Source organism: Prosopis cineraria, unplaced genomic scaffold (assembly GCF_029017545.1).
Source record: "Prosopis cineraria cultivar Desert tree isolate PC_DT_omini unplaced genomic scaffold, ASM2901754v1 PC4, whole genome shotgun sequence".
NCBI lineage: Eukaryota > Viridiplantae > Streptophyta > Magnoliopsida > Fabales > Fabaceae > Prosopis > Prosopis cineraria.
Window position 1 is genome coordinate 2,941,722 of NW_026555335.1, and position 20,674 is coordinate 2,962,395.

The 20,674-nt window shown below is 38.1% G+C and overlaps 3 protein-coding genes across 3 annotated transcripts; 2 read left to right on the plus strand and 1 right to left on the minus strand.

The window, feature by feature from the left end:
• Window positions 1-245: 245 nt before the first annotated feature.
• On the plus strand, window positions 246-12,539 carry LOC129308404 (uncharacterized). The gene is made up of 9 exons (XM_054949516.1): window positions 246-684; window positions 1,666-1,727; window positions 2,767-2,821; window positions 3,128-3,226; window positions 3,472-3,558; window positions 4,138-4,254; window positions 4,948-5,040; window positions 5,271-5,301; window positions 12,085-12,539. The coding sequence occupies exons 1-9, from the start codon at window positions 589-591 to the stop codon at window positions 12,273-12,275; spliced, it is 831 nt and encodes a 276-aa protein (XP_054805491.1). The 5' UTR covers window positions 246-588; the 3' UTR covers window positions 12,276-12,539.
• Window positions 12,540-15,012: 2,473 nt separating this feature from the next.
• Window positions 15,013-15,964, plus strand: LOC129308641 (uncharacterized). Its single transcript, XM_054949906.1, has one exon. The coding sequence runs from the start codon at window positions 15,189-15,191 to the stop codon at window positions 15,684-15,686; it is 498 nt and encodes a 165-aa protein (XP_054805881.1). The 5' UTR covers window positions 15,013-15,188; the 3' UTR covers window positions 15,687-15,964.
• Window positions 15,965-16,225: 261 nt separating this feature from the next.
• Window positions 16,226-18,962, minus strand: LOC129308638 (pentatricopeptide repeat-containing protein At5g59600). The gene has a single exon (XM_054949903.1). It carries the CDS (start codon window positions 18,442-18,444, stop codon window positions 16,867-16,869), a length of 1,578 nt encoding a protein of 525 aa, XP_054805878.1. The 5' UTR covers window positions 18,445-18,962; the 3' UTR covers window positions 16,226-16,866.
• Window positions 18,963-20,674: the final 1,712 nt, after the last annotated feature.

The following is a 20,674-nucleotide window of genomic DNA, read 5'->3' on the forward strand; positions in this document are numbered from 1 at the left end:
GGGAAAAATTTTATGAAACATGAAGATGAACATCTTAAAAAAAATTATTATACTATAATTTTATAAAATTAATTTTCTTGCTAAATGTTAGAGGACTTGGACATGGATGCAGACTGGAAGCAACACCAATGCATAATTTTAATTTTTTTCTCATGAGTAAATTCCCCCTCCTTATATTTATAGTGATCATAAACAATAATAATACACCGGCACAGCAAAATTATAAGAGACACGAGATGCCGATCAACATATACCGATATCGACGAATTTTTGTCCCTGTTGAAAAAGAGAGAGAAAAATAGCAGTGTGGATAGGTTAAAAAAGGAAAAATTGATGATGTTTGGAGCGATTTGTAAATTAAATCGTCCCACCCAAACTGATAAAATAAGCGAGATATAGGTTTCACAGAGGAGGATCTGAATCCGTTTGATGGGCTAAAAGCACGCTGCATTTGGTTCAACGATCAGCATACAAATCTGGCAAACCTTGGGGGATTGAATTTGAGGGCTCGCTTATCCCTTAAGCAACCATCTTCTGACTTCAACGACACGAGGAGGAGGAGTGCAGGCCTGGCGTCGCAGGCTTACCATGGCGTTCACATGGGGCTCTGCTCTCAGGATTACTCTTTTGCTCATCCTTCTTGCCGCTATCATAATAGCTTGTTTTACTCTCCCCATTGAAAAGGTTCATTGAATTCTACTCCTGGTTCGCTCAGATTTTTGCTCTTCCCGATCCGTTTGGAAATTTGCCTTCACTTTAAATTGGCGGGAAGCATTTTGTTAAAATGGATTGATTATCTGATACACGCTGTTAGTCCTCCCCTGATCGCTCAGATGTATTCTCTTATCGCTAGCTTCATTGATCCATTTCCTAATTAAAAGGGAGTTTGCTTATATCCGTTAAATTAAATGAGCGTCTGATGAATCTGATGTGATAGGTTGAAATTTTTCTTAGGTTGCATTTGCACACAGATACAGGAATTTCATTTGACGGAAAATGTTGGTGGCACTCATCCTATTTCATCATTTTAACAGTGAAGAAATATAGAGAAGACAAATTTACCAGATTTAAGCTTTTCTATCAAATGGTTTCAATTTTCTTTGTAAGTACCTTTGGATTTGCTTCCCTGAGAAATTGCCCAAGCATCCTGATCACAGAATGCTTTTTAAGCATCGGACATTTATGATCTGCAGATACTAAAGAACTTCTTATTATGGGTTCTGAAGATCTTGGGCCCTTGGGGCCTGGTCCACTTGTCCTGTAAGTCAATTCTAATTTTTTACCGGTTAACCTCCAATTTTTCATATAGCCACTGCACGTCTGGGGTACTTAAAGTTTTACTATTGTGAATCCTTTTAATTACCATGATCTCTAACTTAATTTAAATAGAAATCTTGGAGTTAATTTGTTGAAAGGGAAATATTATGTTTGGAAGGAGCTTAGGTAAAGGATTTGTTGTTAGGCCCCGTACAGTATCATTGCTGACAGAAAAATCTCTATCAAATGGTTTCAATTTTCTTTGTAATGTACCTTTGGATTTGCTTCCCTGAGAAATTGCCCAAGCATCCTGATTGTAATGTACCTTTGGATTTGCTTCCTGAGAAAATTGCCCAAGCATCCTGATCACAGAATGCTTTTTAAGCATCGGACATTTATGATCTGCAGATACTAAAGAACTTCTTATTATGGGTTCATGAAGATCTTGGGCCCTGGGGTCCACTTGTCCTGTAAGTCAATTCTAATTTTTTTACCGGTTTAACCTCCAAATTTTTCATAGGCCACTGCACGTCTGGGGTACTTTAAATTTTTACTATTGTTGAATTCCTTTTAATTACCATGATCTCTAACTTAATTTAAATAGAAATCTTGGGAGTTAATTTGTTGAAAGGAAATATTATGTTCTGAAGGAGCTTAGGTAAAGGATTTGTTGTTAGGCCCCGTACAGTATCATTGCTGACAGAAAAATCTTGGTGGAGGTATTAAGTTAAATCAATTTTGAGATAACATTGAGGAAACCAAGTTTTACTTGTATATGCTTAGCAGACCAACTGGCGATGTGAAGTGAGATTTGACGATTTATCTAATTTATGTTAGTGAGCATAACAATTTGATCTTAAGTTTGTTTGGCCCATTCTTTTCCTCCATGCCTGTGTTAAACAAAGTTTCTATGGAAGAGGATTTTATAGAGTTTTCTTAAGAGCTTTTCATCTTTAAGGTCAGTTGATGTAGGATTTTTGTGTCCTCTGGACAAATGAAGAAGGTCTAAAATGATGCTATGTGCTTAAAGTTTTGTTAACGGCTGATTTAAAGGTTGGGCAATCTTTTGATGCGCACTCACTCTTGATCATCAATTACATTCACGTATTACAAATTTACCTAGTTGGTTGCCTTTATTTTTTATATCATGACCTAGTAATGTAATTTCTTGATAATATATATGGGAATTAGTAGCAAGATATCAACTGGAAGCAAGATATTTGGAAATAAAATTATGGTTCCGTTTCTTCCAAAAAAAAATGGTTCTGTTGAGGAGAAATTTTGTTTGGTCAGCTTCAGACTGTAGTCTTGCAAATTTTGTCTTATTGACAATGCAATGCAAAATAATTCAAACAAGCCACACTATTTATGACTCTATGCTAACCTACACTAATTTGTTAAATATAAGCTGGAGTTTTAGAAAATCACTCTGGTTCTAAGTTATTATGCGGGCAATGATTGATTTGAATGCATGAATTTGTGGATTCACGGTTATTTGGTAATCTTCAGGGCTGTTGCTTACATTCCTTTGACTGTCTTGGCAGTTCCAGCTTCAGTACTTACTGTAAGAATCATTAATACCCTAGCATTGTTAGCGTGTTGATAGTTATTTTCTAAAAGCATTTTTCAAGTATTTGTATCATGACCCCGTGCATTTATAGATATTCAAGTTAAAGTTATCATAAGTTATCATGATATTTTTGAAACTTATGTGAACCTATTGCATTGTTGTGTTATACCATTGTTACTGCAAAATTATATTTGTTCATTTTTTTAATCCAAGTGACTGAGTCAAAATCTTTTGACTCTGAGTATCTGATAGTGGAATTTGGGGTGATTAATGCTAAAAGTATTGATACTGCACTTTCAGCTTGGTGGAGGTTATCTTTTTGGGCTTCCAGTGGGCTTTGTTGCTGATTCTATTGGTGCGACTGTTGGTGCTGGAGCTGCATTTCTTCTTGGCAGAACAGTAAGTTCCTCAATTCTTGCATATATTCATAGTAGTCAGCATAAAAATCATCTTTGGTCAGCTACTGGCCACCATTTAATCAACTGATGCTAGGATTTTCTTGATCTGTATAAGATGCTTTTTCTTCTATACATGGCCATTGGCTTCCCTTAGCTTTCCAGTTGGGTTGCTATTCGGTCTATGATTGTGCTATGCTTGTGTCTTCCCCTGAGGTTATCTAGTCATATTATTGTGAATCTATGCAGATTGGAAAATCATTTGTTGTTTCAAAGTTGAAGGATTATCCACAATTTAGATCAGTTGCAATTGCAATTCAAAGATCCGGGTTTAAGGTATGTGTCCTTCATATTGGCAATACTGTTTTAAAATTTCTTGAACCTTTTAATTCATCTGTCTAATGCTCCTCTTTTGTCTTATTTTTCAAGTCAACTTTTGTTTACAAACTAATAGCATAGTATTGAGCATGTTGTCATGAAACTATGTTTCTAGTAACATGCCTAACAAGGACAACTTCACCCATGAATAGTTTTATTATAATTTCTAACATACTCTTTCATGTGAAAACTCTTTGAACTTGAACTGTGGACGTAGCACAGACTCGCCATTTGTATGCTGAAATATCATTTTATCTGTGAAGTACTACTTGATTATAGAAGCTCTGATACTGTGTCAAGAACTGCTTCGCTTGAGCTTTTAAGTGAAGGCTGAACAGTTTTACTCTCTTCTCTGACTATGCTTATAAATTCTAATATTGATATAATAAAGTACTCTTGTTTGATTGGTATTTCAAAGAAATCAAGAAAGCTCCTCTGTAACCGTGATCTGTTACTAATACCCTAGATGGTCCTTCCTTTTTCAATTTGTCAGCTCAATATCTTTAACCTGTTTTGGGTTTCTTAATATCTATACAGATTGTGGTGTTGCTTCGGCTCGTTCCATTACTGCCATTTAACATGCTAAATTACCTTCTCTCTGTGACTCCTGTTTCGTTAGGAGAATACATGCTGGCTTCTTGGATAGGCATGATGGTACTTTCTTCATCTTTTGATCAATTAATGTCTAGGGCTTGGTCCAAGTCCAACAATAAATCTCTGTTGTCATGCTTTAAAATCCTCAAAACTGTCTATTGATTATCAGATTTCCTGTATTTAGGTTCTTTGCATGCTAGAAATAGTTATCTATATGGTGTTTATTTAGATTGATGGTGACAAACTGTGAACCTTTGAAAAAGGCTATCTGAATTGTAAACAAAAGTTTGCTCCAATTATTGTCTGTAATACCACATCGAACCTGGAGACCTCATTATTATGTGTGAATGTGCACATCATTAACATGCTATTGCTAGCTGCTTACGTCTTTGGCTGAGAAATGGGCTTTGAAATAAACTCTTTAGATTTGTTTCTGTTATGTTTGATATTTCTAAACTTCTACATGATTGTCTGCCTCACATGACTCTGAAATCAGGTTTTGGGAAGTAAATATCTTGGTATAATTACTTACTTAAATCTGGCTTCCCCATAGTAAATAAATCCATAAGCAAATAAATTGAAATCCTGTCAAAGGTTCCCTACGATTCATGCCATCACCGACTGATGAAGTTCTCACGTATCATCAAAGTTGTGCTAATATGAATTTAAACTAAAGTTATTTCGTCGCTGCTCACTAAATGGAATTCAAGTTACAATATTGTTTTAATTCCTTCATTATTGTTATTATTACAGCCAATTACACTGGCACTTGTGTATGTTGGAACAACTCTCAAAGATATTTCTGATGTAACACATGGTTGGGGCGAGTTCTCGAAGACTCGTTGGGTAAGAGATGATAAAACTTGTGTTTCTTATTTTATTTGCCTTCTGGGAACCTGCCAGCTTTATTCTCTTTCAGTCTTTTGTAATGCTTTATTCTTCCTTTTGCTTTTACTTATTTGCGTCTAAGATGCTTTGGATGGTTTACTCGTCTGATTTCTGAACTGGAACAGTAGGTGTAAATCTAATTTTTTTCCAGTAAATATAACTTGTGTTTCTTCATCTTGTGGATGCAGGCATTTATCTTTCTTGGCCTTGTAGTATCTGGTAAGTTACGTTGCTTTCACATGTAATACATATCTCATGAAAATAAATTTGATTGATAAAATGTTTTGTTTATGGGAGGCTGTTTTGTCAGAAGATGTTTGCCTATCTGACTTGTAATGTGGAATATGAATTTCTTATTGAGTAACTGCACAAGGGCAATGTGCGACAAGGACCGTTGGCACTGCAAACCCTGTTGTAACTATATCCTTATTGCCAATGTGCCGTGTAATGCTGATGTAACCTTGAGATATGGTCAGACTTACAAGAGGAGATCTAGGGGGCAGGTGGATGGAGAAAAGAAATACCCAATGGATCAAAGTTAATATCCTTAGGGTCCAGAAATTAAGGATTAAGTCATGATGTATGGTAAGGTGGCTTAGATTCAGTCTAGATATGTGGGTCACCTTTTTGCTTTCTTATTTTGTCATGCTGTTTTGGGGAGCACTCAAGAATGTTGTGAGAAGCTAGTCAGAAGGAAGGAGAGTGCTGGTCTCTCAAACACCAGTGAGAGGCTGTGTTCTTATTGCTGTGTTATTTCTTTTGTTGTAATTTTCATCCATAGGGAATAGGGTTTTGGCCAGAATCAGTGAGCTTCTCTTTTGTAGCATTGATTCAGTTTCTAAGTCTTAATATCAAAAACCTCAGAATTTTCCTCATTTATTTCCTTCTTGCATTTAAGTTCTGTTGAAAGTAATTAATATAGAGTAGAGCTCTATCGATTGGAGCAGTGCAATCCTTGGACCAAGGACCATTTAAGTGGAAGATATGGCAGAGGGAGTACATTATGCTGACCCAGAAGTACAAGAGCTAAAGGAGATGGTAGGCGTTTTGTCAAAAGACATAACCTTAATGAAAGACATGATGCAGAAGATGCAAGGAACATTGGATCAATTAATGGAAAAGCAAAAACGGGCGCCTGACAACCACGAACAAGAGCAATCCAGCCATGAAGAAACTACTGGAAGTACAGGAGACCATGAGAAAGAAGGAGGGAAGTACAGAAAACTTGAGTTACCCATTTTCGATGGGGAGGACCCCATTGGCTGCTTGTTTCGAGTGGAGAGGTACTTTAGAATAAACTCAGTGGCCGAAACAGAACGAATGGACGCAGCAACTGTCTGTTTGGAAGGAAAAGCTCTGAACTGGTATCAATGGGTTGAAACTAGAGCCCCTGTCCGAATGTGGTTTGAGTTTAAGAGGGAGCTATTGCGCCGGTTTCATCCATCACAAATGGGGGACGAGTACGAGATGATGCTAGCCGTGAAGCAAGAAGGCTCTACACGTGAATACGTGGAAGAGTTTGAGCGAGTATCAGCCATGGTGAGTGACGCGTTGGAGGCTTGCTTGGTCGGAGCATTCAGAATTGGGCTGAAGCCGGAAATCCAAGCCGAGCTAAAGCTAACGACAGCGGCAACTCTATTGGAGATCATGGAGATGTCGATTAGGGTGGATGAGAGGAATCAGATGGTTGAAAAGGCCAAAGACTCACATGCTTCCCGGGCCCAACGTCTTCCAAGTGGGCCTAGAAATGATTCAGCCCAAACCTCTTACACAAGGGTAACCCATGTACATGAGCCCAAGAAATACATGCACACTCCCCTAATGCCTGCGAATTCGGGAGCCTAGAAATGGACAGAGACAAAGACGACTAACTCGAGAGCGGGAAGTAACGCGTCTGGACCAGCGTCGACTCGACTGGGAGGATGAACTCAACGACTTTCTGATGCGGAACTGGCTAGACGACAAGAGCTCGGCTTGTGCTTCAAATGTGCTGAGAAGTTTGGGCCTAATCACGTCTGCAAGAATAGAAATATGCAAGTTATGTTGCTAGAATTAGAAACTGAAAAGGGGGTCGAAAACCATGAACCAGTGGAGATTGAGGATAGTGAAGAGGTGGAAGACTACACTACTAGGATAGAGTTATCACTAAACTCCATTGTTGGGTTTGGAGGAAATCATACGACGAAGGTGCGTGGGGAACTAGAAAAGGCTGAAATTGTGATCTTAATTGACAATGGGGCCACTCATAACTTCATCACTGAAGACTTAATCAGTAGAGCCAAAATCCCAGTAGAGGAAATTGCTGTTTACTCGATCACTGTTGGGAACGGGTTCAATTTTAGGGGGAAGCAACGCTGTAGTGACCTCAAGCTGCAAGTACAAGGTTTGAACATTATTCAAACTTTCTATCCTTTTCCACTCAGTGGCGTGGATGCCGTTCTAGGTGTCGAGTGGTTAAAATCATTGGGAGAAGTAAGGGTAAATTGGGGACAACTGACTAAGAAGATTGGCAAGAAGAGTAATAAGGTATGTTTACGAGGTGATCCAACTTTAACCAAGACTTTAGTTTCTTTTAAATCACTTATGCGATCCATTCAAAAGAAGGGAGAAGGGTACATGATTGAATATAGTGGGATAAGAACTGAAGAAGCAACACCTGTAACTCCAGAATTGGCACTTGAAATTCAGAACCTCTTAGATCAATTCTCTGCAGTTTGCCAACCCTTTGAAGGGTTACCACCAACTCGTTCTTATGATCATGCAATAGCCATCAAACCCGAAGAGCAGCCCCCTAACATAAGACCTTATCGGTACCCTCATGCTCACAAAAATGAAATCGAGAAAATGGTGAAAGATATGTTGAAGGCGGGTATCATTCAGCCCAGTCAAAGTCCCTACTCTAGCCCAGTCTTGTTAGTCAAAAAAAAGATGGGAGTTGGAGATTTTGTGTGGATTATAAAGCCTTGAATAAAATCATGGTGCCGGATAAGTTTCCCGTAACAGCTATTGATGAATTGTTGGATGAATTGAAAGGAGCTGCCATGTTCACCAAGCTGGATTTGAAATCTAGATATCACTAGATCAGAATTATGGCTGGAGATGAACCAAAAACAGCATTTAGAACCATAAGGGACATTATGAATTCAAGGTAATGCCCTTTGGTCTAACCAATGCTCCTTCCACCTTCCAATCTTTAATGAATGAGATATTTCGTGAGCATCTACGAAAATTTGTACTTGTGTTTTTTGATGATATACTTATTTACAGCCATGACTTGACAACTCACTTGAAACATTTGAAAGTTGTTTTGCCTATTCTGAAAGAAAACCAGCTAGTGATTACTTAAGAAATGTACTTTTGCCCAACCAAGAATTGAATATCTTGGGCATATTATTTCTAAGGAGGGGGTGCAAGCAGATCCCAGCAAAATTGAGAGTATGGTGCAATGGCCAACACCCAAGAATGTGAAATCCTTAAGAGGTTTCCTAGGGTTGACGGGGTATTATAGACGATTTGTCAAGAATTATGGGAAAATAGCCAGCCCTCTCATTGATTTACTCAAAAAAGATGCATTTAAATGGACTCCAGAAGCTGAAGAGGCATTCCAAAACCTCAAGACAGCCATGACTTCTCTCCCAGTGCTAGCCATGCCTGATTTTTCTGCCCTGTTCGAGTTGGAAACAGACGCTTCCGGGTCTGGAATAGGAGCGGTGCTGATGCAAAATGGCCACCCAGTGGCATTTTACAGTCAAAAACTCTCTAACCGGGCTCAACAATGCTCTGTTTATGAGAGGGAACTTATGGCCATTGTTATGGCTGTCAAAAAATGGCAGCATTACCTATGGGGGCAGAAATTTGTCATCCGAACAGATCAAAAAGCCTTGAAGTATTTGCTGGAGCAGAGAATTGTCGAAGAGAGTCAGCAGCACTGGGTCACTAATGTGTCCCAAACCAGAATCACAGCAAAGAGTAATAAATAAGACAGCAACAGCAATTAATATGATAGGAAAATACTTAGGTTTTGATATTAATGAGATGAATAACCGAATCAGATGTACATGGGAACTCTGATTCTGGCCCAAAACCCTATTTCCTCTAAAAGATGATAAAACACTCTAACAACACAGATTACAAGCTTCAATACAAGAGTCTCACTCCCATTGGCATTCGAGAGGCCAATCTCTCCTTACCATTCCAGTCTCATCCTTCTTAGCCCTCCCTTCCTAAACAAAAGACTACTAATACCTTCAGTGGCTGACACATCGCCCATACTATCCAAAAGATCCCAATCATTACAAAAGATCACAAAATACTATTCCTTACGGCTATGGACTGAAGGGTAAACTTCTAGACTAGTTCAAGTATTTTCACTAGAGTTATTCTTCCCCTTTGACTTCCTCTGATATGTCTTAGGAAAATAACGGGCCCTATCAGTCACCAAACTGATGGGATTCAAGTTTGAGATAGTCTACAAACCGGGCAAGGAAAATCGTGCAGCAAATGCACTCTCTAGAAAAGAAGAAAATCTGGAGCTGCATGGATTTTCCCTGTGGCAACATGATAACCTTGAAGAGTGGGAGAAAGAAGTGCAAGTCGACCCCAAGTTGCATAATATAATGCAACAAGTCATCACCAGACCAGGGAGTTTGGAGGGGTACAGCCTGGTGAAGGGTTGTTTACACTACAAGGGACGATTGGCGCTACCAAAGAAGTCTACTAGAATTCCCCTACTAATGAAGGAATTTCATGATTCGCCAACAAGGGGTCATTCGGGTCATTTGTGCACTTATAAGAGGCTCTCTGCTGTGGTGTATTGGGAGGGCATGAAAAAAGATATACAATTGTATGTTTCTCATTGTGACATGTGCCAAAAAAACAAGTATCAAGCTTTGACCCCGGCTGGACTGTTGCAACCCTTGCCAATTCTTCAACAAGTTTGGGAGGATATTAGTATGGATTTCATCACGGGACTTCCAAAATCCAAAAGGTATGATGTCATTCTTGTTGTTGCTGATAGATTGACAAAATATGCCCACTTCTTAGCTTTGGCACACCCATTTACAGCAAAAGAGGTAGCTGACAGATTTGTCAATGACATTGTAAAATTGCATGGGTTTCCAAAAACCATTGTATTAGATAGAGATAGGGTGTTTGTTAGCCAGTTTTGGAAAGAATTGTTTAAGCAAGCCGGCACTCAACTTTGTCTTAGCTCCGCTTACCACCCAGAATCTGATGGCCAAACAGAAGTTTTAAATCAGGGCTTGGAAACTTATTTGCATTGCTTCACCAATGAGAAACCAACTCAATGGGTGCAATGGTTGCCTTAGGCAGAGTATGGGTACAACACCTCTCATCATGGAGCTGCCGGCATGACAACTTTTAAAGCGGTGTATGGGAGAGACCCTCCTACTTTCTTTAAAATGAATGATGAACCATCAGGTATTAAAGCTGTCAACGAACAGATTCATTCCCGCAATTGCATTATTGCCATCTTAAAGGACAACTTCACTTTGGCACAAGAAAGAATGAAGGAGCAAGCAAACAAACACAGAAGAGATGTGCAGCTGGACATTGGTGATTTGGTTTATGTCAAGCTCAGACCCTACAGGTTGAGATCCTTAGCTAAAAGGCTTAATGAGAAGCTTAGCCCGCGTTTCTATGGACCATTTAAAGTCATAGAGCAAGTCGGGAAAGTTGCATACAAGCTGGAACTCCCTCCTACAGCTCGCATACATCCAGTTTTCCACATTTCTCAACTCAAAAAATCAGTTTGTTCGGTTATTGTCACTCCCACAATACCACCAGCCCTTTCTGCAGAATTAGAGTTACAGGTGCAACCTCAAGACATATGCAAAGTTTGGAAGCTTATGACAGGCCAGCTGGAGGTTTTAGTGAAATGGAAAGACTTGCCTGAGTTTGAGAACTCATGGGAGACAGCTGACACCATCTCCCAACAATTTCCAGATTTCCCCCTTGAGGATAAGGTGAAACTCTTAGAGGAGGGTAATGATGTAACCTTGAGATATGGTCAGACTTACAAGAGGAGATCTAGGGGGCAGGTGGGTGGAGAAAAGAAATACCCAATGGATCAAAGTTAATATCCTTTGGGTCCAGAAATTAAGGATTAAGTCATTATGTATGGTAAGGTGGCTTAGATTCAGTCTAGATATGTGGGTCACCTTTTTGCTTTCTTATTTTGTCGTGCTGTTTTGGGGAGCACTCAAGAATGTTGTGAGAAGCTAGTCAGAAGGAAGGAGAGTGCTGGTCTCTCAAACACCAGTGAGAGGCTGTGTTCTTATTGCTGTGTTATTTCTTTTGTTGTAATTTTCATCCATAGGGAATAGGGTTTTGGCCAGAATCAGTAAGCTTCTCTTTTGTAGCATTGATTCGGTTTCCAAGTCTTAATATCAAAAACCTCAGAATTTCCCTCATTTATTTCCTTCTTGCATTTAAGTTCTGTTGAAAGTAATTAATATAGAGCAGAGCTCTATCAAATGCATTCCAACGTTTATTACATTAAAAACGTTTGAACCCTGAATCTCACTCTCACCCCACCTGTGTCCCCCAGTCACATGAACTCGGCATGTGATGCATGTTATTCACTTGGGATACATTGAAAAATAGTGGGGCATTAAAATTGCTTCAAATGTTGTGTCTTATGCATGAGATAAATGTGCGAAGGCTGATGAATTATAATCTGGTGTGAAGTTTTTTATTTGCACCATTTTTTTTAATTTTAAAATTATTGTTATTTTGAATTATTCAGTTTTGTTAAACATTTAGTGCAAGGATTGTTGTGCACCGCAAGTAATTGTGGCAGAACTGGTGTCTATTGTTCATTATAGTTTATTATTACAATCCAGAGCTTGGAGCTTAGGTTGAACTTCAAGCATTTGGTTGGACATTAAGTTTCTGTATTATTGCAATGTACAAGATCATGAAGGATCCATTTCTTATCTGATTATGGAGGCTGAAATCTTAGTTAATTTGGGTTGTGTGCAGTGGTTCTGATGATATGTGTCACGAAAGTTGCCAAGTCTGCGTTAGATAAAGCATTAGCTGAAAATGAAGATATAGAAGGTATCACAGTTTCATGCCCAGGGTTACCAGTTGTTTCAGAATCTCCAGTAGATCTTAACCAGCCCCTTATAATCAAAGTAGAACCTCCTGAAGGAGACAGTCATGAACAGTAAAACCCCTTTGTTCTGTAAATTCTTTCCCTTCCTTCTTAAAGCTAATGCTTTCCACAGAGATGTGTAAGCTGTAACTGCTTGCTCCTACTTATTTGTGACTTGTACAGTGATTAACGAGGAGTAGAATTTTTAGTTTTTGAATGATGGCTAATCCTACAGTCATGATCAGATTCCTGAATGGGGTAGGTTTTTTCTCTCTTGACGGCAGAGAAGTTTATGTGAACGATTCCTGATTCTCTTGATGTTTCCATTCTTTATGTTTCCCGCCTCATGGTCTAACTTGACATCACTTCTCTTATTTCAATTGTCTGACACTAGTTGGAATCTATTGCAACCGAGATTAAATCTCATAAAAATTTGAACTTTCGTTCCAAATTTCATCTAACACATTACTTTCGTTTGTCAATTTCTTGTACAGTTCTTTATTTTATTTTATTTTTCCATAAACTTATATCAGCCTGTAAAAGGATAGACCTTTTTTGATTGTTTTTCCTTAATTATTTTATAACCTACATAAATTAGCAATGCAATCAATATAGGCAACTATCAAACACAGTTATTATTCAGATTTTGCGAAATGCAGGTTCACATGTTAAAACAAAAGGTTTAGTTGAAATTTAGATATTTACAAGTAATAGTTTATATATTCCCAAGCATAAGTTCAAAAGAAACAAACACTAGATCAAAGGAAAAGCTGAAGGATAATGGGTGGGCAAATGCAAAGTGATGATGCAAATTGTTTAGAATGATAATGGAGAAAGAAAATTTCATGCCTAACTAAAGAAGCTGCAAGAGCCAAAATCGAAGGAAAGGATAAGAAGCAGGTGGGGATGGAAGAGGTTTAGCATTATCTCACGACGATGCTGAATGGGGCAACGATGGCAGCAAAGAAAGGGTTTACAATGTGGATCTAGGTGGTGGCAAATGCGATCACGGTGGCCAGTGATCCACCACGGTGAAGACAACTTGAGAATGGAGAAAGATGTAACAATAGGTTAGAGGAATGGCGGAAGGGAGAAGAGCGAAGGTGAGTAAGGTGAAGGACAACTAGACAACCACAATTCGCAGTAATGCTAGCGAGATCTCGACAAGCAAGAAATGGGGGAATCGAAAGCGGTGGCTAAGAGGTGCTTAGGGTTGAATCAATTCAGCCTAGGAGTAATTCTATCATTTCATGACAAAATTTAATTGCACATGGGACTTTTGAGCTTGCAGAATCAATTTGGATTCCATTGGATCTTAGTTGCGGTATTGTTTTTGGTTCTAAAGGCCTTTGGTGCAATTCTCCCTCCCTTTTACTACATAATGTTGTCATGAGATAGACGGTCTCATTTTGTTTTGAACATCAAAACCAACTTCGAGTTATTTGTCTTGAATTGTAAACAAGGTTGGATAACAATAGAGTTAGCTATCTGCTTATCCCAAGGTAAACAAGTTGCCAGCTTGTCAAGCAGAGCATACATATTTGCATTAGTTAATTAGAAAAATTACATGTAAGTCTCATACAATAATACAATACATTTAAATATCACAAGATCCATTGACAATTGCTCAGTTATCAATAGACCTTGTGATATTTAAATGTGTTGTTTGGGGCTTTAAAGTAATTCTCTATTAATTATTTGCTAAAATGTTCTATAACTTGAGCTTGATAAAATGCTTGATTTATTTAATTTTAAGATTCAGATTCTCACTATTTAAAAATGGAAAATAAATTTATTTTAATATTTATTGTTCTGTCTATCAAAATGATTCGGATTTTTTAACTACATTTTCAAAAAAATATTATTAATTAGAATCTATTAAACAATCCGAATGACTTCCATTTTCTTGCTGAAGTAGTTATTAGTGATATGTACTTTGTTCAAGTTATATTAATAACAGATTTTACATACTTTTCATCAAATAAAAAATTATAAACATGATTTAATAATGTTTTTTAATTTATTTTATACGTAAAAGAAATACAATACTAAATTCACCATGGTGATTGCAAGGGAATACGGCATTAAGATTGGTCATGGCGAAAAGATATTAACCCAACGAGTTCAAGAATACTTTCCAACCGCAGTAATTAAAAAAATATTAAGATATTTAGCAAGAATGCTATTTTTTTGACCAACAAGCAAGAATGTTATTTAGACTTCATTACTGCGTTAAAGTTTTAATTTTAAAAAACTGGAACCAATGAACCCTCAACCCCGCAGCAGCTAACAGTAACCGCCATGTCTACGTCGATCTGTTGGATCAAAGTTCGAACTATCATTGTCATGGTGATTGGTGCATCCACTGAACGAGTGCTAGTGAAAGTGTAGTGTAGTCCAGTATCTTGAGGAGCTCAAAGCATAGCCATTAAACCAAACGAAAAAAAAAAAAAAGGCATTTACTGATGGACAGGAAGATTATATGCTTTGAAACTTGGATTAAATGAAAAGTAAACCCCCACTCCATTTGATCTTAAAAAAAGGTGAAGCAGCACCATATGGTGTCCATGATGAAATCTTTGAATGTGCGTTGTGTGGGTGGTGCCAATATCCCTCTTTTTCCTTCCCAAAAGAAACAAAGTAAAAGTCACCCTCTTGCATTTTTTTTTCTTCTCTTTGCTAACCTTGCCCCCCGTCTTCTTGTGTTGAATTTTTGGGCTCTTGGGACCCCACTATTTCCTTGATAGAAGGGCTGACCATTATTCTATCACAGTGGGTCTTCATATCTTCTTGTCTGATCTATTATGATCGTAGCCACAGGAATCACTTACCAGCTTCTTCCAAAACTCCAATGCGTGTGCCTGCCCACATGCTATGCTACCCCCTCCATTTTAAAACAAAAGAAAGGCCTCAACTTTATTCCATAAATGAAGCTTGAATAGTACAAAAGGCAAACCGGTCGGTTAGAGGGTGGAAGGAAACTTAAGAGATGACCAAGAAGCAGCAGATCAAGTCTCTGATGGGGAAAGTGCAAGGAATGAGGCTTCTGTCTCTTGGAGGTTGTTTTGATAGCTGCAGAGACCACTCTCAAGCTTCTGGGCTTGGAACGAGGATATGGAATCTCAGTGATAGGCCAGTGGAGCTGCAAATAAGGGTCGGGTCGATACTGAAGAAGTTTCACACGGTCAAGCCAGGATGCTCCAAGAGATTGAAATGCAAAAGCATATACAAGGCATACATGCCTGGCACGAGTAGCAGCAATGGCGATGGTGGCGTGGTGGGGATGAAGAGCTTGCTCTATTACTATGACGAGACTTGCCATCCTTATATATGGATTTCAGACACAGGCGGTGATTCTTTGAGGATGGTGAAGCAGCAGTATGTTAGCCTTGAGGATCTGAGAGACTCTTCAGAGATCAGAATCTTCAGGGATCATCAGAGAGGTTGCATTTCTGTTCGCAAGAGACCAAGGCCTGATTTCTGCTGAATTCAGTTTCATTCATTCATCACCTTTCATGTTAATTTGCCTGCTGCTCTGTATCCTTAGTTTCTGAGATCCTCTTGTTCTCTCTTTTATCAGTGTGCGTAAGTAATTGCAGGCTGCAATGATCTGTGATATATATGACTGTTTAATTTTGTATTTGTTTGGGAATGGAGTGATGTTACAGATGCAGGGAGCTATTAGCTGTAATTGACGACCGACACTTTTTAATATTGTTTAATGCAATTCAATCTTAATGGATATTTTCTCATTGAAAGCTCAAAGCAATCACATATAAGATGTTTTAGTTTCACTGGTTTTTTTGGGCCCCAACAGTCAAGGCAATCCATTGACCCCACCCTCCCCAGATTGAACGGAAATAAATTAAAAAAAAGGAATTGGAAATTAAGATTTATTTGCAGATATTTGATTCTCCCTTGTTTGGGCGTGTATATTCATGAATTGTTGGTGGTGGCAGTGATGATGATAATTCCATGTTTGTTTATCCTCGTAACAAGGATCACGGAGGCTAAGAGGAGAAATGATGAGAGGGAAATAGGTTGACACTGATGTCGAATAACATACCGATGGAGAGAACATAATAGAAGTAATACATTTTATTGTGTAATTATCATGGCGACATTGATAGTTTATCAAAATCAGGAGAAGCAGCCAATGGGGCTAGGCCTATAGGCCGCAAGCCCACTGAGCCAAAAAAATGATTGGGACCAATCCAACATTTTTGAATTAGCTTCAACACTGATTTCCGAAAACCGGAGTGTCCAGAGTCCAGACGCTGCAGTGATGAGCTTAAGCATCGACTTCATTGCGTTTAATACCCGCAGTAATGCTTACGAAGCTGAGGAATGGTCTCTCTTATGAGGGCTCACGTTGAATCTGATTGTGGACAATTGTTGGAAGATATTAAGGCCACGATTGAGGTGCTGTCAACTACGAAGGGTTCTTCAATTCAGATGTATATTATACAGTTGCTTCAGCGTCGATGGAAGATACAACCACAACATGTATCTCGTGAGGCGAATCAGTTGCTGATGGCTTGACACACAACGGAATCAAATACTCTCTGCTTTTCACGAATCCTTTCTTGGTTTTGTCTTCAAGGAAATAAACCCTAATCATCATTGTTTTGTTTTGTTTTTTGGTTGTATAACTCATCTATGATTGTTTACACACTATTTATCCAACTGCAGCCCGTGAATTTTATCGATTTCCTTCTCCTCAACATTTTCTTCACCCTCTCAACCTTTCCCCATTCACCAGCATCAGCGTATAAGCTTGATAATAGAAGACGATTCCCAGCACTCTCAGGCTCTAATTCCAGCAAATGCTTGGCTGCCACTTCTGCCAGATTCTCGTGTCCATGATTCCTACAAGCTGCCAGTAGGGCACCCCACACAAATAAATCAGGTTCAGTGGGCATTGTCTTGATCATAGCATACGCTTCATCAAGTTGTCCTGCTCGACCTAGAAGATCTACCATGCATGCATAATGCTCAAGCCGTGGATCAATCTTGTATTTTTCTTGCATGGTCTTGAACAAACTCTGCCCGAGTTCAATATCTCCCGCGTGGCAGCACGCAGTCAGAGCTGATGTGAAAGTTAGATGATCAAGCTTGCCTCCGCCTTCTGCTTCTCTGAACAACTCGATGGCCTTATCACAGTACCCATGATTTGCATAACCAAAAATCATTGAGTTCAACGTAACCGTGTTCTTCACATGCATATGATGAAATATGGTCTTTGCCTCATATATGAACCCACATTTTGCATACATATCAACAAGTGCACTCCTTACATATATATCTTCTCCTACACCAATCACAAGCGCGTAGCTGTGAAGCTCCTTTCCACGTCTCACTTTCGCCGCAGTAGCACATGCAGGTAGAAGAATGCTAATAGTAGCCGAAGTTGGGCAGAGTCCAAGGTCCACCATCTGTTTAAACGTATGAAACGCCTCCTCATGTCGAAAATTCTGCACAAAGCCAGATATTAAAGAGGTCCATGTTATCACATCAGGCTCAAAACCATTAGCGGTCATCATTCTGAAAAGCCCCGACACCTTTGCTTGGTCGCCTTCTTTTGCAAATCCAGCGATCAATGTATTCCAAGTTATCACATTTGGCTTCATACCCAACATTCTCATGCTTTCCACCAAAATCAGTGCTTCCTTCGCAAGCCCTTGTTGTGCGTAGCCAGATACAGTAGCATTCAGAGCCACTAAATCTTTCTCTAACATCCCGTCGAACATTTTCCGCGCTTCTTCAACTCTGGCGCATTTTGAATACATATCAATCAAAGCAGTACTTACGAAAGCATCGAGCTCGAACGAACATTTCAAAATCACGCCATGTATTTTCTCTCCGGTCTTGAGATCACACAGGTGCCCGCAAGCTTTGAGAACGCTAGGTATCACGAATACGTTGGGTTTCAGCCCTTCCGTTTGCATTTCAGAGAACACGCTCAGGGCCTCCTTATGGAAGCCACAGCGAGCAAAGGTTCCAATAAGAGCGATCCAACGTCGAACGTTGGTTGCCGGAATTTTTTCGAACAACTTGCGTGCAAGGGACGGTGTCCCGCACTCGGTGTACAACGCTATGAGCTTTGATGCAATGACTGTAGAACGAGCGAAACCGTTGATGACTAGGTGTGCATGAAGTTTCTTGCCTGAGTGCAGAGCTCGATCACGAGCGTAAATGTCAATTACTTGGGCATAGACATTAGCTTCTATTGGAAGCATCGACATCTGCTGGTATCGAACCTTATCCGAGGAATCCTAGCAAACGGAATGATGCACTTTCGATGAGAGTGTGCATGGTATTAGTATATAGATGCTGTCTTCTAAGAACCTGGCTGCGTGCGCATTGTCGGATCCATTCAACGGACATGTTTGCGCCAGGATAAGAGCAGCTTCGGTGGAAATTGCAGCCTAACGATTTCCGGAAACTTGATCAACATGTATGGATTTGCTCTGCCTCTAACCGGAAACAATTTCCCTTACATGCATATAAGCGCAAGACTTTACCTTTCCGAAAATCTGAAGCTGGAGAAATTGGGGGTTCTTGCTTTAGAAGTTTGGACGAACACTGAGAACCTCAAGAAAAAATAGAGACCGAAGTGTAGAGTGAGGCGAAATCTGCGAGCACAAGCCTTCACCGTTTCAAGAAATCGGAGTAGGAGGAATGAATCGAGTGCTGTCGTTTCAAATGTCTGAATGGACTGGACGTACGCTGCACATAGCAGAGAGATCGAGCCACCAAGGTTTTTAATTTAAACATTGAGGGACAATTTAGTCCGTGCAAGTTGGGAAAATACAACTTTTACATCTATATTTTTGACGTGTTTTGAAATAAGTCTAATGCTTTTAGAGTAAAAGTGTAAATTTACTTTTAAATTTTTTTTTTACAAACACCTAATATCTAAAACTTTTGTTAGGGGTAATATTGTTTCAAAACTTTTAAAAATAATATAAATATATAATATTACTTTATTATCAGAATTGATCATTTTATTTAAATAAACTTGTTATGTGGCGTTTTTAAAAAATAAAAAATGATAAAGATATAAATTTATTCTGAAACTTTTTCTACAGGAGCTTTTAGTATCCCCAACTTTTTTTTTTAGTAATGTTGCTTTGAAACTTTTCAAAACAGTGCAATATTACTCTGCTGTCGAAGTTGATCATTTTGTTTAACTTCACTTACCAAGTGGTACTCATGTGACATTTAAAAAAAATTTTAAAAATGTCATCCCCTCCCTTCTGTGTCTCAGTTGTATATCACTCTCCCTCCTTCATAGTCAGCCATTCTTTTTGTTTTCATTCCTCCCTCCTCCACCATCAACATTTTTCATTCCTCCTTCCTCCACCATCGACATTTGAAAGATAAGAGCTAAATGAGATGCCTCATAATCGTCACCCACTGAATTATTACTTCTTTCTATTTGGCGTTGGACAATCTAAGTTGTTAATTTTTTGTTCTCATTTTTTGAATATTTTGAGCTATTTTTAAATTGTTAGGTTCTTGAATTGTGTTTTTTATTTTCTTTTTCTCTACCTCCTATCTTTGATTTTTTTTTATTGTTTTTCGATGTTAAAAATTTGAGTTTAATTTTTCATCTTAGTATTTTGAGTTATTTTACATTTTTAATATTGTAGATGAAAAAAAAAAGAAGCAAATGAGGACAAAGTATTGTTTTATTTTTTTTAGTTTTTAAAAAAATGACACATGGCAAGTGAAATCAAACAAAGCGATCAACTCTTATAAGAGGGCAATATTGCTTTAAAAACAAAAGTTCAGGATACTAAGCACTCTTTGAGAAAAGTTTCAAGATAAATTTATACTTTTATCATTTTTAAATTTTTAAAAAATGCCACGTGACTATCATGTGGCAAGTCCAATTAAACAAAACAGTCAACTGTAATGGTAGAGCAACATTGTACTATTTTTAAGAGTTTTGGGACAACATTACTCCTAAAAAAGTTTAAAATATCAAGCACCCTTGAAGAAAAAATTCAAGAGTAAATTTGTACCTCTACTCATACTTTTATTTTGTTATTTTTTAAGTTTTACTATATATTTGTAATATTAATCTTGATCATCACCAGTGAAGTTAAATCTGTTTATGCATATATAATTTTATTTATTTTTTTTGATGAGTTGATAAAATTATAATGAATTAAAATTGCATAAATAAATTGATTATTAATTTGTCTGCTCTGGTTATGTATTTACTTCTTTCTAAAATCTTCATCCATTGCATGTTTAAAGATTTTAATTTAATATCTTATTTTTTGTCTTTTATTCATTTTTTTATATAATTTATTATAATTTTAACGAGTGAATACGAGAAGTACAGAGTTCATACATATACTAGTTACAAATCCTTTCATATTTTAAAAATATAAGAATTAATGTTACAAAAAATAAAACTTATGAGATTTAAAACAATAAAATAAAAATATAGCTAAAAATATA

Coding starts and splice junctions, on each gene's coding strand:
- LOC129308641 (XM_054949906.1), top strand. CDS start 15,189: ATGACCAAGAAGCAGCAGATCAAGTCTCTGATGGGGAAAGTGCAAGGA.
- LOC129308404 (XM_054949516.1), top strand. CDS start 589: ATGGCGTTCACATGGGGCTCTGCTCTCAGGATTACTCTTTTGCTCATC. Junction 685..1,665: donor TTACTCTCCCCATTGAAAAG/GTTCATTGAATT, acceptor TATGATCTGCAG/ATACTAAAGAACTTCTTATT. Junction 3,227..3,471: donor CATTTCTTCTTGGCAGAACA/GTAAGTTCCTCA, acceptor GAATCTATGCAG/ATTGGAAAATCATTTGTTGT.
- LOC129308638 (XM_054949903.1), bottom strand. CDS start 18,444: ATGTCGATGCTTCCAATAGAAGCTAATGTCTATGCCCAAGTAATTGAC.